Source organism: Cervus elaphus, chromosome 18 (genome assembly GCF_910594005.1).
Source record: "Cervus elaphus chromosome 18, mCerEla1.1, whole genome shotgun sequence".
NCBI classification, from domain to species: Eukaryota; Metazoa; Chordata; class Mammalia; order Artiodactyla; family Cervidae; genus Cervus; species Cervus elaphus.
This window is the reverse complement of record NC_057832.1, coordinates 78456076-78473701: the sequence shown is the minus strand read 5'-3', so window position 1 is coordinate 78473701 and position 17626 is coordinate 78456076. Positions and strand designations below refer to the sequence as shown.

Below are 17626 nucleotides of genomic sequence, written 5' to 3'. Positions count from 1 at the left end.
GTCTGCTTTCCTATTCATATATTAAGACATAACCTTTTGTTTTTATATTTGCTTTACAATGTAATTGCCACTTGACATTTATTTTTACATTTGGCCTACACATCTTTTTAAATGAGTGTAACATTTACGGCTTAGGTATTTACACCCATCAATTTTTTCGTTGTGACAACTTCCATTACTTTATGCTCTGAAATTCTTTTCCCACCCCAACACAACCTATTTTCAAAAGAAACCTTTTGCATTACACCAACATATGAGAAAATGCTATTTTATTTTAAAGTCAATCACTCTGAATAATGAGGCTGCTTTGATGAACAGGAGAATATGAAAGTGAGGTCATACTTTGAAGTCTCATATTAATCTAAACATGCAATTAAATTCTGAATTTGTTTCAGTTGCTCAACATGGGCAAAAATCAAGTAAACAGTTGCAAATGACAGTCTTTAAAAACTGTGTTCCCTGTAATCTCAAAATACTTTGTTTTAAAGAATATTACACTACTACTGTAGAAGACTCTTGAGAGTCCCTTGGACAGCAAGTAGATCAAACCAGTCAGTCCTAAAGGAAATCAACCCTGAATATTCATTGGAAGGACTGATGCTGAAGTTCCAATAGTTTGACCACCTGATGCAAAGAGCCTACTTATTGGAAAAGATCCTGATGCTGGGAAAGATTGAGAGCAGGAGAAGTGGGTGACAGAGGACGAGATGGTTGGATGGCATCACCATCAACAGACATGAGTTTGAGAAAACCCTGGGAGATAGTGAAGGACAGAGAAGATTGGCATGGGGTTGCAAAGAGTCAGACATGACTTAGCAACTGAACAATACTATTGGTAATAATAATGGCTAATATATGCCTAGCTTTTTACTCTGTGACAGTATTTCAAGCACTTTACATATATTATTCCACTTATCCTTTGCAACAACCTCTTGAGATAAACAGTATTATTAGCCCCATTTTACAGATGAAGAAAACTGAGGCACAGAGAACTTGAGAAACGTACCCTAGAACACATAACCAGTGAGTGGCAGAGCTGGGATTAACTGAGGAAATCCAGTTCCTAAATCTATATTCCTAACCACTGAACCTCCACACAGCATCCAATGCAGTGACAGAACCAAACATGTGCAGACTGATTTGGGCAGGTCGGGGAGGGGTATAAATTAATAGGAAACACTCTAAATACCTAACTTTTACTAAGGGTTCAAAGAAATACTAGTGTGGTAATTTATCAAGACCTGGATCCAATCCTATTTCCTTCTGTAGGAAATATTGTGTCCTAGGATGCAAAGGTTATTGCTACATATAATCTTTTCAGTAGAGTACTGATATGTAGAGATCTAATCTTCCAATTATTGCCAAAGAAGAAAGCTGGGTTTGGCCCAGTGTTTGTTCAAGCTAAGAAAACATTGGTCAGTAATCTAGCAACATGACTATGGAAAAGAGAGAGAACCGGCCTTCACCTCTTACATGCTTTTCCTGGCTGGTGTCAACTCAGCACAGGTGTGGTCTTAGGTCCTTGAGCAAGTCCTCTGTTCCTAACTTTGACCTCTGAACCCTCTATCCCTCGGTTCCCCTTGGGATCCTCCCTAAGGCCTCAGATAGAAGGAGACTTTGGTGTTTGTCTGTCTTCTGCACCCACAATGAGGGTTCCCATTCAGTGTGGGTGTTGTTTGCTAAGGAAATAACTGATGCTTTCTCATTTCTCTTTTAGTTCACCTCCTTGTTTTTTAACAAAAACAAGTAGCATATGAACTTGCTCCTATATGACTGGTCTTTACCTTTGAATCACTGGTTCTCAGACTTTTCCACCAAAGTGTTAATCTCTCCAGAAACAATTCAGGAATGACACAGAGCATAATGAGCTTCTGACTTCTAGCAGGTATGATGCTGGAAGGATGTTCTTCCAGAAGACTGTAGAATTACCTGTCTTTTTTGTAATCCTTCAAAGAGTAGGCTCTTTGGCATTCAGATAACAACTCATCATCATCATATTTCACATGTACATGCTGAGCTGGGAAACAATGAAACATCAAAAAGGACCTGACATGGTCCTTGTCCTCCATGTAGATATGAAAAGAGGTGGTGTTCTGGCATAGATAAGCCTACAGACCCCAGGCACGCTGAGCACCAAAACCGGTAGTATTTGATGCTACAAGACTCATATAAAAACCCGTTCAGTGGGCAGATTCTTCTTAAGGTAGGTCAGCTTCCTAAATAAACTTTCGTCTGCTTACTCCTAAATCAGAGCTGTTTGGAGACAGCAGATACTCCAGGTACTCCACGGTTCCAACTCACACTTTCTGGTCATCATTTTCACTCTTGAGATTAACCAGAAATAAAGGGACATCTTAGGGTACCTGAAGCCCTACCCCCAAAGACATAGCTGTTTGCTACTCTCCAATGAGTTATCTTGAAGAATCCGAAGCTAAATTAGCCCTTAGACCAGACCTTTTACAATACAAGTCCTACAGCATGCTTAGACTATAAAAGCCACTAGATACCTGAAGGCAAAAAGCTATATTCTAATATGTTTACAGAAAGTTTAACCACACAAGGAGCATCTGTTATATTAATCTTTGATATTCATGTGATGATTCGTATGCCCTTACTTTATAAAATAGAAATCTGCATGAGCAGACAAATTTATGTGAATGAATACATATTTCACATGAGTGCCATGTTTCCACTTATATTATAAAACCGTTGAGGGTGGCAAGCATGTCTGAAGTTTCTGACGTAGAACGTGCTCCATTCTCTGTCTGCAGCAGGTACTCCATATACACTTATTAGTATTCTGCAAAGATCCAAACACTCAAATAATAGTTTGAGATGAAATAATTTAAATAATTTAAATCTTACCCAAAGTTTGTCTCTCATTATCCAAATCATTACTGAGATTGTCTAAGGAAAGGTTGTCACTTATGTCACTGACATATGAATCATCTTCAGAAATCTATGGAAAAAAGGAAATAATATACATTAGAGTAAACAAGCCAGATTTCATAAAACCTTTACTTCAAATAATCAAATATCTTTAACTATACATTATAAATCTATAGAAATAATTTTGGGTGCTGTTTTCATTAAGCCCCATACACCCGTCTGCCTAGGAGGTGTTGACAGAAAATAAGTTATTAAAATTCTTACATGCTCTTGAGTCATTCTGACAAGTATAACATAAGTAAATTCCAGATTTTAGTCATTATAAAAATTATAAAAATTCTTATTAATTCAGACTGCTTTTATAGAATTTGTTAGCATTTGAGAAGAATGAGTTAAATTTGTCTTTTAACTATTTGTGAATAGAAGAATCTTCTATGGATATGAATAAACAATATTAGTACTTATAGTGGTTTCCCCCCACTTTCTTTAGTTTAAACCACTAGGCCATTCAGGTATGACCTAAATCAAATCCCTTATGATTATATGGAGGTGACGAACAGATTCAAGAGAAGAGGTTCATAACATCATACAGGAGGCAGTGATCAAACCCATAACAAAGAAAAAGAAATGCAAGAAGGCGAAATGTCAGAATTCTCTACAAATAGCTGAGGAAAGAAGAGAAGTGAAAAGCAAGGGAGAAAGGCAAAGATATACCCAACTGAATGCAGAGTTCCAGAGAATAGCAAGGAGAGATAAGAAGGACTTCTTAAATGAACAATACGAAGAAACAGAGGAAAACAATAGATCAGAAAAACTAGAGCTCTCTTCAAGAAAATTCAAGGTATCAAAGGAACATTTCATGCAAGGATGGACATGATAAAGAACAGAAATGGTAAGGACCTAACAGAGATTAAGAAGAGGTGGCAAGAATACACAGAAGAGCTATACAAAATAGGTCTTAATGACTCAGATAACCATCATGGTGTGATCATTCACCTAGTGCCAGACATCTTAGAGTGTGAAGTCAAGTGGGCCTTAAGAAGCATTACTACAAACAAAGCTAGTAGAGGTGATGGAATCATAGCTGAACTATTCAAAATCCTAAAAGATGATGCTATTAAAGCATCACACTCAATAGGTCTGCAAGTTTGGAAAACCCAGCAGTTGTCACAGGACTGGGAAAGGTCTGTCTTCACGCCAGTTCCAAAGAAAGGAAGTGCTAAAGAATGTTCAAACTACTGGACACTTCCCATGCTCGTAAGGTTATGCTCAAAATCCTTCAAGCTAGGCTTCAGCAGTACTTGAACTGAGAAATTTCAGATGTACAAGCTGGGTTTAGGAAAGGCAGAGGAACCAGAGATCAAATTGCCAATATTTGTTAGATCATAGAGAAAGCAAGGGAATTCCAGAAAAACAACTACTTCTGTTTCATTGACTAGCAAAAGCCATAGATTGTGTGGATCACAACAAACTGTGGAAAATTTTTTAAGATACAGGAATACCAGACCATCTTACCTATCTCCTGAGAAACCTGTATGTGGGTCAAGAAGCAACCATTAGAACCTTACATAGAACAACTGACTGGTCCAAAATTGGTAAAGGAGTACATCAAGGCTATATATTGTTACCTTGCTTATTTAACTTAAATGCAGAGTATATCAATGCAAGATGCTGGGGTTGATGAGTTACAAGCTGAAATCAAGATTGTTGGAAGAAATTATTAACGACTTCAAATATGCAGATGATAAAGTGAAGAGGAACTAAAGAGCCGCTTGATGAAGGTGAAAGTAGAGAGTGAAAAAGTTGGCTTAAAACTCAACATTCAAAAATCTAAGATAATGGCATCTGGTTATATCACTTCATGGCAAATAGAAGGGGAAAAAGTAGAAGCAATGACAGATTTTCTCTTCTTGGGCTCCAAAATCACTGTGGATGGTAACTGAAGCCATGAAATTAGAAGACACTTGCTTCTTGGAAGGAAAGCTACAACAGACCTAGACATTGTATTAAAAAGCAAACACACCACTTTGCCAACAAAGCTCATACAGTCAAAGCGATGGTCTTTCCAGGAGTCATGTATGGATGTGACATACATGTATGGATTGGACAATAAAAAAGGCTGAGCACCAAAAAACTGATGCTTTGGAATTGTGGTGCTTGAGAGTCCCCTGGACTGCAAAGAGATCAAACCAGTCAATCTTTAAGGAAATAAACCCTGAATATTCATTGGAAGGACTGATGCTGAAGCTGAAGTTTAATACTTCGGCCACCTGATATGAACAGCTGACTCATTGGAAAAGACCCTGATTCTGGGGAAGACTGAAGGCAAAAGGAGACGCGGGCAGCAGAGGATGAGATGGTTGGATAGCATCACTGATTCAACGGACATGAGCTTGGGCAAACTCTGAGAGATACTGAGGGATAGGGAGGCCTTGCTGCAGACCATGGAATCGCTAAGAGTTGAACACAACTTACCAACTGAACAACAATAACAAATTAGTCCTCCTATACTGAAAAGCTAAAACGACCAGTACACAACACTCAAAATATAATTATAAATTAATTATAACAACCATAATAATTATAATAATAATTATATATTATAAATTACTACAGATCAAATTCAATACTAAAAAATATATAAGGGGCTAACTCCTGGCCCTATATTGCAAATAATACATTATCAAACAGCTTATAGTCAAAATCATTAAACTACAATTGAAAAGAGGTATAACAAATCAAGTATGAATAACAGAAACCAAGGTGTGCCCAATACTTACTTTCACAACTTTTCCCCCTAAGATTTTTTATCTTTTTATGACTTTTGTGGTATAATTTATAAGATGATCCTTAGACTGTAATGATAAGAAGGGGCCACTGAGGGCAGTGTTTCTAAATTATGACTATTTACTGAATGAGAAAAGCGGCAAGAGATTTTGGGGGCAACTAACTGAAAACAGTGCTCGTACCTCATTTTCTGAAGAGCTTGGAGACAACAGAACTTCCTGGGCATCAAAAAACTCTGAGAGAGAGTCAGTGATGGACAGTCTGCTTTCATTGGAAAGCTGATGGACCAGAGCCCGACTATCATCTCTGGAGTTTTCCTATGGAAAACACAAAACCAAAAATGCACATATTTAGAAACAGTTTCAAGAAAAGCAAAATAAACAGTTGATTTTTTACATGATACACAAGGTCACAGGCCCAGGCTAACAAGCAGCTATAAGCAGAGGGCAGCTTCAGAGTTGAGGAGAGGCAAACCTCACACAAAACACTGTGAGAAGCGAAGGTCTCCCCCTAAAGGGCACCTTATTTACAGGCACCATTAAGGCTCAGACACACACAACAAATCCCAAAGCCAAAAAAAAAAGACTGTGTAGGTCAGTTTTTATTCCACTTAACTCATTTGAGACCAGGGGATCTTTGCAGAAACTAACGCCTGTGGCTGGCGACTTGTTACATAAGTGATCTATGTCTTCCGTCCATACCATTTAGGTAACAAAAGATGTATTAACACATCTTTGGTCAATAATGTGTTAAGAGGGAAAAATTCCAATGCTCTCTGGATCCTCTTATTCTCTACCACTCCAAGACGTTTCTTTTCATCCTAGAATTTCCTCTGAATTGTGCTGAATGCCTGTCCTTGCATGGCTGGTTCAGACCAACACAGCTTTCTCCTGCCTCCATTTTCTCCCAGAGACCAGAGTGCTGCTTCTGAGGCATCCTTTGACAAATAAACAGTGTGTTTCAGTCCAGAAGTGCCCCTGGTGGCAGATCATCCATTATACATGGATGAATGAAATAAATTCTCTTTGTCTCTTTCCAACCACACTGACTCTGGGAGGGAAGGAAGTCCCCAATCCCATTTATAAGCTTCTCTCTGAACAACATGATAGAATATCAGCATTTTCTCCTCCTGCTGGCCCTCCATCCCCTGAGTCACTAAGCCTGGACGTTTCCTATGGGAAGGACCTAAATACTTTGGGAATGTGTTTTCTATGCTATTTGCAAGTGAAAATTTAACTCAAGAAATCGAGCAACTGCACTGTGCAGGTCATGGCGGGATACAATGATGACTAAAACAAGGTTTCTGGCCCGAGTAAGCGGTGCAGAGGGTGCATTCAACACAAAAGCACTACAGACATGGGCAGGAAGGAGAGATGGATTCCACTGGGGGCTTTGGTTGGGGAGGGCTTCACGGAAGAGGTGAGGCCTGATACCTTGAAGAAGGAGAATGGATTGAGGACGAGATGCTCTGATTCCTTTGAATCACAGAAGAATGTTGTCTGAACATCCCAACAGCTCACATTTCTCATAGGGCTGATAAAGGAGCTGCTTCTATATCCTTATGTATCTGATAAGTAAGTCCCAGAATAACTTGGCAAAGAAATGTTAACACGTATTATAGCTTTCCAGAAGTTTTATGAGAGCAGGACACACTCCTCAGTCTCCTAAGATGAGGGTGCTATGACCAGAGGGCCCCAGCATTTGTTCATAATTGATAATATCAAGTGGGCAAGTGGTTGCTTAATGGAATGTTTACCTCAGGAACACATTTCAACGTATATCCCTTTCTCTCCTAGCCCAGGCATTTATTGAAAGATCTTACCCATTTTAACATCCCTACAACCTTCCATCCCAACAAAGACTTAAATCACGTTAAGATCTATAAATAAGCGTCATGGCTGCCACCTTTAAAGTACAGGTCTCTCCTCAAAAGAGGAGACACAGTAATGAATAACTGAGCTCCCTCAACTTTCACCCAAACAACAGAGCTGTCCTCTGTCTTTGCTGAGTCACTGCCACCTAAGACTCTAATGATTTATTTACTTGTTCTCCTCATTAATTTATTAACAGTCACTCTGGCTCCTTCTGTATCTCCTTCCCCCTGGGCTGATGGGTCAGAAGGATTTCTTGGCTGGATCAACACTGAAAACAGCACAGCTGGCCTTAGCCCTTTCTGCTGTTCCATTACTCCAGAAAATTCCTATTGACTCCACAGGACTGCAGGAGCCCCTGCCCAGGGTCCTGCACAACCCAGGACCTCATGGATTAAAATACCGATCTAGTCAGTTTAATTCAAGCATATCCCCTTAGGTTTGGAAGGCATGAGTGGTTATCTATTTTTACATCACAAAAAGAGAAATAAACAGAGAAAAGAGAGGGAAGGGAACACATAATCCCATCACACTAAATCAACCACTATAGGCATTTTGATAAACTTCTCACCAATCCTTTTAATACATACATCTTTGTTTTAAAATAATTGTCATCTATCTAATGTTATAAACTTCTCCAAACAACACTGCACCATAACTTTTAAAAATTAACATTTTTTTATGTTAAAGGTAGTATGTGTTTAAAACAGAAAATAGAGAGAAATGTAAATAAATATCACTTAAATTTCATCACCCAGGGACTTCCTTGGTGGTCCTGTGGTTAAGATCCTGCACTTTCAGTGCAAGGAACATGGGTTCAATCCCTGATTGTGGAATTAAGGTCACATAAGCCAAATGGTGTATGTAGCCAAAAATTAAAAAAAAAAAAAATTTAAATTGATCACCCAGATGTGGCCCCTATTTAGCCAATCAGTGTACTTTCTGATTAAAATACTTGTGTATAGATTGTTTTTAAGTTTGAAAAACGGGTCACACTGTACATAGTCTTTATTTAGTATGTCACATTCAATTAACATTATATTGTGAACTTCTCCCCAGGCTATTAAGACAATGAACTTTAGTTGATAGATTTACCTCAGGTGTGTGTAACAGAGTAACCATTTCATTTATTGGAAATTGTTTCAAATTTGTAAAGATGGGGAAGCAGAAGTATCAGTCACTTAGTTCTGTCCAACTCTTTGCAACCCCATGGACTGTAGCCCTCCAGGTTCCTCTGTCTCTGGAATTCTCCACGCAAGCATACTGGAATGGGTAGCCCTTCCTGCCCTGCAGACAGATTCTTTACCATCTGAGCCACCAAGATGATGAAGAGGTTTGCAGATGTCTCTTTGCTTGTATGTCATTAGTTCTTAGAATCAGTTCTCAGAGTAGAATTATTAAAAATGTTTAAGGCAAAATATATATCACCTAATTATATCAAGAGACATTCTATTTTCTTCATATCTATATAGCCACTGAATATTATAACTTAGAAAAATGTTGTTTTATTCTAACTGCTTTAATTTGTATTTTTTTTGTTAAGAATCAGGTTGAATAGTTTTTTCTTTTAAAAAAATAAACAAACTAGCTTTATACATATAAATGAATCACTGGGCTGTATATCTAGAACTAACAAGATATTGTAAATCAACTGTGTGTGTGTGGGGGGGGGGGTGGGTGGGTGTATGTAGACTTAGTCCTAGTCCAACTCTTTGCAACCCTATGAACTGTAGCTGCCAAGCTCCTCTGTTCATGAGATTTTCCAGGCAAGAATATTGGAGTGGGTTGCCATTTCCTCCTCCAAGGGATTTTCCCGACCCAGGGCTCAAACCCACGTCTCTTGCATCTCCTGCATTGGTAGGCGGATTCTTTTCCACTAGCACCACCTGGGAAGCCTGTAAATCAACTATGTGCATGTTGCTGTTCAGTTGCCTAGTCATGTCTGGCTCTTTGTGACCCCGTGGACTGCAGCACGCCAGGCCTCCCTGTCCCTCACCATCTGCCAGAGTTTGCACAAGTTGATGTCCACTGTGTATGGTAAATCACTAAATCAACTCTGTGCTTAGTTGCTCAGTCATGTCCGACTCTTTGCCACCCCATAGACTGTAGCCCACCAGTCTCCTCTGTCCATGGGGATTCTCTAGGCAAGAACACTGGAGTGGGTTGCCATGCCCTCCTTCAGGGCATCTTCCCAACCCAGGGATCGAACCCAGGTCTCCCGCATTGCAAGCAGATTTTTACTGACTGAGCTACCAGGGAAGCTCAAATCAACTATAATTCAATTAAAAAACAACAACAACTGGCAGTCGAGTTGTTTAACACTGGAGGAGGTTAGGTCAGGATACACGGGACCTCCCTCTGCACTTCTTTGCACCTTCCAGTGAACTGATAAATATCACAAAATAAAAAGTAAAAACAAAAAATCTTGTGTTTGGTATTTTTTGTGAATAAGGTCTTTTTTTCTCATATATTTGTTGAGGACTTAAGTTACCTGCTCTTACCTGTTAATTATTTACATATCAAAGTCATTACCACCTATTTAGTATTATCTAAGACTGTCATTTTTCACCGAAAACATTTGTTTCTAGTCTATTATTTGACTAATTTTTTCACATACACCACTTCTTTTCCTTAAAAAAAAAAATAAATCCAAATCTCATCACCATGTCTTTTGTAATTTTTTTCTGTTGGTCCCACATTTAGGACATCCTCCCTACTCTGGCCATTTGATAAATATTTAAATCAATATTTTTCAGTTTGCATTTAACTCTGATTCACTAGTGATTTATTTTAGGGTGCAATGGAAAGATTTAAACTGCTTTCAAGCTGTGTCAGCCTAACTTATTGAAAAATTCATCTCTTTCTTATCGATTTTTGAGCCTTTTCTATCATAAATTTATTTCATTCTTTATGTAAAATGGTGCTATGCCTGAAATAGTTATTCTGCCCCAGTCTTACCCCATCACCGCCGTATTTTCACTACTGGAGCTTTACCACATGTTTTATTTTGCGGCTTGGCCTGTCCTTCTTCACCACCCAGCAGTATGCTGCTGCTGAAGAGACAAGTGCTTGGGACCCAATAGACCCGGACTTAAATCCCAGCTCTACCCTTTACTCGCTGTGTACCCTGGAAGAAGTTATTTAACCTCTCTGGGCTTTAGTTTCCCTGTCTCTAAAATGAAACTACCATCACCTATCTTATAGAGTCATGATTAAGATTTTATGAGATAATGCATTCAAGTGCATGTGGAATATAGCAAATAGGCAGTTAAAAGAATCAAGTTTCCTCTTGTTTTACACTTTTCTTTCAAGTTCTCGTTTATTTGGTCTCTTAAATGGACTTTAGATGTAGTAGGATATTATCCCCAAAGTCACTTGGCCTTTCATTTGGAATTTAAAATAATATAAAATAACCCAAGAATTCATAACCTGGTAATAGTAAATGTTCACATTCAGAAATTTAAAATAGAAGTACTTGATAGGATATGAGAGTAATTTTTGATAGGAGGGGAGATTTTAGAATCCAAGTAGATTTTAGAACACCAAAGATGAATAATTTGTGCAGCGAAAAGGTAACAGAAAGGAAGCAAGGAGTCAAAAAGGGCCTAAAAACAGAGTACCCTGGGCTGACCCCAGTGTGGGGACTGTCATTCCCAAAGTGTTTGAGAAGCTACCCAAGAAAAGGACACTGGAGTCTGGCTTTCGGGCTTTGGGCAGCTAATTCTACTCACGCTCTTATTTCCTGAAGGCAACAATGGCTTTTCCTTTACTGGGAAAGTCAGCCTGAGTCACTCTGTGAAAAGCAGGATAAAACATGGACGATAGAAAATCACTGAGAGGGGAACTAGATCAATGAGACAAATGCACCAATTCAAGACTCCAGAAGGTCATTTTGGAAGGTATGAGTTTGAGGATATAATGGCTCCTCCTCAAAGGCAAGGAACAGCATTTAAACCTTTAGATACATTACTTGTGGGATCAACTTTAAAACATGCATTTAAAAAGACCTGTGGTTTTGGTTTCCTTTCCCAAATGCAAATAGCCCCAGGTGTATACATTGAATATAAATTAATAAAACCATAAGTTAAGGGTCAACTTTCCATTTATCTCTTTAACAGCTTGTTAAATAAATTAATGTAATTAGGTAATAATATGCTACCAAGATCATGGCATCTGGTCCCATCACTTCATGGCAAAAAGATGGGGAAACAGTGGCCGACTTTATTTTTTTGGGTTCCAAAATCACTACAGATGGTGACTGCAGCCATGAAATTAAAAGACACTTACTCCTTTGAAGGAAAGTTATGACCAACCTAGAGAGCATATTAAAAAGCAGAGACATTACTTTGCCAACAAAGGTTCCGTCTAGTCAAGGCTATGGTTTTTCCAGTAGTCATGTATGGATGTGAGAGTTGGACTATAAAGAAAGCTGAGTGCTGAAGAATTGATGCTTTTGAACTGTGGTGTTGGAGAAGACTCTTGAGAGCCCCTTGGACTGCAAGGAGATCCAACTAGTCCATCCTAAAGGAGATCAATCCTGGGTGTTCATTGGAAGGACTGATGCTGAAGCTGAAACTCCAATACTTTGGCCACCTGATGCGAAGAGCTGACTCATTTGAAAAGACCCTGATGCTGGGAAAAAATGAGGGCAGAAGGAGAAGGGGACAACAGAGGATGAGATGGTTGGATGGCATCACCGACTCAATGGACATGGGTTTGGATGGACTCCAGCAGTTGGTGATGGACAGGGAGGCCTGGCGTGCTGCAGTTCATGGGGTCACAGAGTCAGACACGACTGAGCGACTGAACTGAACTGAACTGATGCTGCCTGGAAATAGGCACCGAACACCAGAGTGCCATGGCATTCGGCAGCAAGCCACCTTCAGGGACAGTCGGCCACCATGACTGAGCCCTGCTTCAGCCAATCCACAGATTTATTCAGAAGAGAACCTAATTGGTGAGCATGTTTCTTTGCCCAAGCCTGAAATGAAGGCCCCTGCAGATAACATTTCAGTGCTCTGTCCTGCCGGGGACTCAATTTAGGTCTGGGCTAAAAAGTGATTGAAAAGATCTCTTGGGGGCAGTGAAGATGTACAGGAATTTCATGGTGAATCGCTGATGTGTATCTCAGAAGTAATAAGAAGCCTCCCAGCCCTGAGGAGAGAGGGTACCACCCTCATCAGAAGGGGTTCCCATTAGGTCAGGGCATAGCCTGTGCTTCACATGGAGGTAGATGTCTGAGCTTCTTGGTCTGATTGATTCCAGCATCTTATCTGCTCATCATCCAACACAACAACACTGCAAGGAGTAAAGGTATTATGTCAGGGTGTGTTTTCTTTGAGGACAGAAAAAGGAGGAAGATGTATTACACATAGAAACTCCTTTAAAAAATTTACAACCCTTGTATCTGATCTTCCTTATTTTTTATGGGCTCAGTCTAATGTACTTGTTAATGAAAAATTTAGCACAATTGAGGCAGGCATATAAGAGATGGCTAAAAACTATTTTGACTTTCACTACCCTTCTGTACTGATTTTTTTTTTCAAGTCATCCACTTGGATTTTTCTGAACTTTCCCATTTTAAGCATATTCAAAGAATATTTTGGATAAACACCCCGAGTCTTGAGAAAACATATTTTTAACACACTATAAACTGACCAAGACACTTCAATTGTAATATTTCCCCCCACCAAAGGTACAGCTGTATTTAAAAAAAAAAAAAAAAACACAGGAAATGGAGAAGGAAACAGTCATAAAGAAAGCGGAGAGAGGTTCTCAGAGGGGGAGCTAGGATTCTATCAGTAGGAGAAAGTGAGGTTTATTCAGAAGTAACAGGAGAAAATATTGTCTCTCAGTCCCCACTCCAGTGGGACTCCCACTCCTATCAAGAGACAAGGGTGATCCTTAGGAGGATAATGGTATAAAGAAATAGAAAGGGAAGAAACATTCTAGGGGGAAAAGCAGTTTAGAAATGCAGTTGGCAGCACACTTTCAAGGAAGCCTTGGGAACGGCAGCCGTCATGGTGAGGGGAGCACCCTTCCCGGGGCAGGAGGGAGGCTCCAGGGAGGGACGGAGGGCATCGTGTGGGAGCAGGGCGGGGCGACATTACCGGAGGAGAGCCTTACCCACCTCTGCCAGACCGTCACCCGACTTGGCAGCAGCAGGGAGGTCGAGGAGCAGAGACTCGGCATGGATTCTGCATAAGCGTTCTTTAAGATCTGTGTTTTGTGCTAGGGCCTGGAACACGTTAAAAATAGTGGGGCTCTGTTAATCAATGGATGTTTCCAAAAGCACGGCGGTAAGCCCAGTGTGGAGGAGCCCTCAAGGGGGCACCTCCTGGACGTCTTTCTTGAATGTTATCCAACAGGATACTGGTGCCCGGCAGATACGAGCTATTAAACACTGGGAATGCAGACCCTTCTCGACTCTCATTTCCAGGGATGAAAGTAAGGGTTAGTAAGGCTTTTCTTTCAGTGGAGAAGGAAATCACACACACCTATAAGCCCTTATTGCTCGTGGTTTCTTGGCCCCTCCTCCTTCTCAGCTGCCTCAGTCTCTGAACAGCTCCCCCTAAAGATTCCAAGCTTCTTTCTCATCTGTAATAAAAATGCTGCTCCCACCTCCATGTGACTGGCCATATTTTAATGTTTTGTCACACTGGTTGAATAGGGTCTTAGTGTGCTGAGAAGTAAGATTTTGCAGAGGATTAATTTTACTGTTTTACAACATAGGTATTGATTGTTTTATGTTCATTCTTCATGACTAAGATAGTCTACTAAAAAAAGAGAGAGAGAGAGCTCACTTACCTGGATAGGGGCTAAGCACCAGCGCCCTGGGAAGGGGTTGTGAGCTCTTGTCAGCCCACCTGGACCTCTTTACTACTTCTCCCTGGGCAGGTCTGAGTCCCCCGCCCATCCTCCCAACTAGGAAGGTAAAAGGAAGGTGTTTTCCTTCATGCTGCTTTTCCCTGTGCTTCAGGACCAGCGTCTTTCAAATGATCTGTCTTTGAAAGGGACAACTTCACCTGATTGTCTCCTACCCACTCCCACAATCAGTTCCCCAGGTGCCTGTACACAAATCCATCCTGTCTGCCTGTCTTCCGGACTCTCTTCTGAGAAGCTCAGAGCCTTTTCCCATCCATCAGGGCCCATAGGCTACACCTCCTGAGAGCACAGAAGGGTGTTCATATCTCACCCACTGCCTGGATCTCAAACAAGAATTTTGGCTTTATTTTTCAGTATCCACAGTTGGAATGGATTATTTGGAAATTCTGAAGGGTCATTTAGGAAACACTGAATAAATGTGTCTTAAAGCACACAACTACATTTAAAAACCTCTATGGGGCACTCACTTTGGCCAATACGTTGCTGGCATCTTACATAGTGGCTAGAATAGATACCAGTAACTAGACTCTCCAGATAGCCTGAAAAACATGCTATTTTAGTAGCTTCTCTTTCCTTTGTGAGCCACAGGCAGAAGAGGAAAATAAAAAAAAAACAAAAAAACAAAGGTTGTACATTCAACACAGATTCATTCTGATAGCCCTGAGATAACTCTCAAATTTTTGTTTTTAAAAAACAAGCCTTGAATCTAATCAGGAATCCAAGACAAAAAAGAAGTAAATGATCATTCCGTTTTATCTCAACTTTCTAATGACTGTGGCCAGGGACAGCATAGCCAAGTGGGTCTCATGGCCTCTACCAGACCAGCAGATTAACAAAATGAAGCTGGACCTCACACAGGAGGAGGGCAGGGAAGAGGAAGACCACAGTGAAGGGGACGCTGGGGAGCCCATCAGAGGTACCTTCTAAAGGCACTAAAAGCCAACCTACTTGGAACAATAAGAAATGCTTTCCCCCCAACCCTGGCAACCACTAATCTGTTTATTATCTCTGTATGTTTGCTTTTCCAGAATATCATATGAGTGGATCAGTACATAGTCTTTTCAGGCTGGCTTATTCCAGTGAGCAATATCCATTTATGACTCACCCATATCTTGCATGGCTTGAGAGCTCATTTCTTTTTATTGATGGATAATATTCCATTGGGTGGCTGGGCCACAAAGAAATGACATAAATGAATAAAGCAATGCTTTTTACCACTAAAAAATAAACTTAAAAAAAAAAGTGAAGAACCACCCTGCTTCTCTCAAACCAAAGCAGCAGATTGTGTGTGACTGATTGTCCATTACAATCCAAAAGGGGGTGTTTCTACCTCTCAACTGACAATATTAAGACTCTAAACATAGAGTAAATCCATGTTATTTTTTATTTCTTTCAAAGATAATATACTGGGAATGTTCAACTGAGTGAATACACCTTTAAGTACCTTACAATGACAGTACGTATCAAAGTTAATGTATTAACAATTACCAGTATACCAAAAGCATCACTTTACTTCTCTCGGTAACATGATGAGTAGAAAGCATAAGTGGGTATTTTCTAGTTCTCTCACTGCTTGAGTTAGCTTCTGAAAACAAGGTCCTAAAATTCACCTCCCCTACCTGAACCTACATAGAAAGTTCAGTAACACTTCAGAAGGTAATTGTGTGTGCACACACTGTCTCTTTTCATAGCAAGAATTCTACACAGAAGTAAAGCATAGGAACAAATAAGTATGTTCTTTTAAAAGTTCTCCAGCTTTTGAAAGATTTAGAGTGAATAATCAGGTACTGTCAGCTATTCAAAATAGAATACTAGGACAGTGAACTTCAACAGAGCCCAGTTCTTCTGAGGAATAAATTGCAATCAATGGGGAAAAAAGGACAGAGTGTGAATGACAGCCTGGCTCCCTGAAAAACATTTGAAGCTTGGCAGTGATTTTTCTGTTTATTAAGAAGGCACAATGACTGCCTGAGACTCCTTATGACTCATCTCTCTGTGCCCACGGAGGGAGCAGGTGGGAGCTAAATGTTTGTACTATCAAATCAAATCACTTGCCTGTCTTTGAAAGAGACAGGCTGTAAATAAGTAAACAGGATTAACCCTGTTTGAAGAGTGTGAATTCAAAATTTCACTCTGCTGCTTGTATCTAACAATTTGGAAAATCGGTCAAAGCTTGTGAAATCTTAGGTATGGAAATATGCAAACCATCAGACTTTGTAAGCATTAACAAACAAATGTCTATAAGACAAACACGTAATAAAGGCTTTACAAAAACAGAAAACTCAAGATAAATAGGAGGAAACCAAACAGTATTTAATGCTCAATGAAATATTTGCTACTAAGATTTGGGGTAGGCTCAGCTTTGGTGTTTAGAATAAGCAGATGTGATGAAAGGTCAGAATATAATCTGGATAATGTGTTTGGTTTTCTCATGAATTTTCAACACAACCATGGCGATGGAACACATAAAAAGTTCATGAGCCCAGACACACTGTCAGGCATTGCTGTGACTCAGAGATGTAACTTACGGATGACAGGGCATGCTTCAGACCAAGGACCTGGGCAGAGGGGGAGGCAGAAACATCTTGCTCCATCAGCTGCTTCAGTTTCTCTCTCTCCATTGATATGGTATTAAAAGCTGACCTTAAAGTGAAGTAGACTATAAAGATATAATCATTATAAAAAGGAATAAAGGAAGAGGCATAATTAAAAACAAGAAACAGAGAATTCTTATAAAAGAATTTAGAAAAGTAACAGTCATGAATATTTCTCATTCAGCAAATGCACCCTATTTTGACTTTAAAAAATACACCTGAAATGTACAACACCAAAAGTGAACCCTAATGTAAACCATGGGCTTATGGTGATAATGATGTTTCAGTGTAGGTTTACTGATGCTCAAGAAATAGACTTCTCTGGTGGGATGTTGATAGTGGACAAGGTTGTGTATATGTGTATGGGGGAGTGGGTATGGGAACACCAAACTTCTTGTTCAGTTTGCTGTAAACCTAAAACTACTCTAGAAAATAAGATCTAGTAAAATTTTGAAATTCACACACATTTGTCAATTCCAAAGTCCCTATCCACTATAAAATTTCATGATGTTATGACCTGTTACCAATATATTTTGACACTTGAAAGGACTATACTTTTCAATTATCAACATTTAGTTTTATTTGTATCCCTAATGACTG

At 39.7% G+C, this 17626-nt stretch overlaps 1 protein-coding gene across 3 annotated transcripts in view; it reads right to left on the bottom strand.

Annotated features, from left to right (window-relative positions):
* The window catches only part of OSBPL3 (oxysterol binding protein like 3), a 196348-nt gene that overhangs the window by 39201 nt on the left and 139521 nt on the right, over positions 1-17626 (bottom strand). For 2 of the 3 annotated variants that reach the window (XM_043872172.1, XM_043872174.1), the window contains 4 exons: positions 16961-17091; positions 13678-13785; positions 5859-5993; positions 2866-2959 (listed from right to left, as the gene is read on the bottom strand). In XM_043872172.1, coding sequence (XP_043728107.1) covers positions 2866-2959; positions 5859-5993; positions 13678-13785; positions 16961-17091 — 468 coding nt within the window. The remainder of the gene's footprint in view (positions 1-2865; positions 2960-5858; positions 5994-13677; positions 13786-16960; positions 17092-17626) is intronic. The other variant, XM_043872175.1, reaches the window with a different exon arrangement.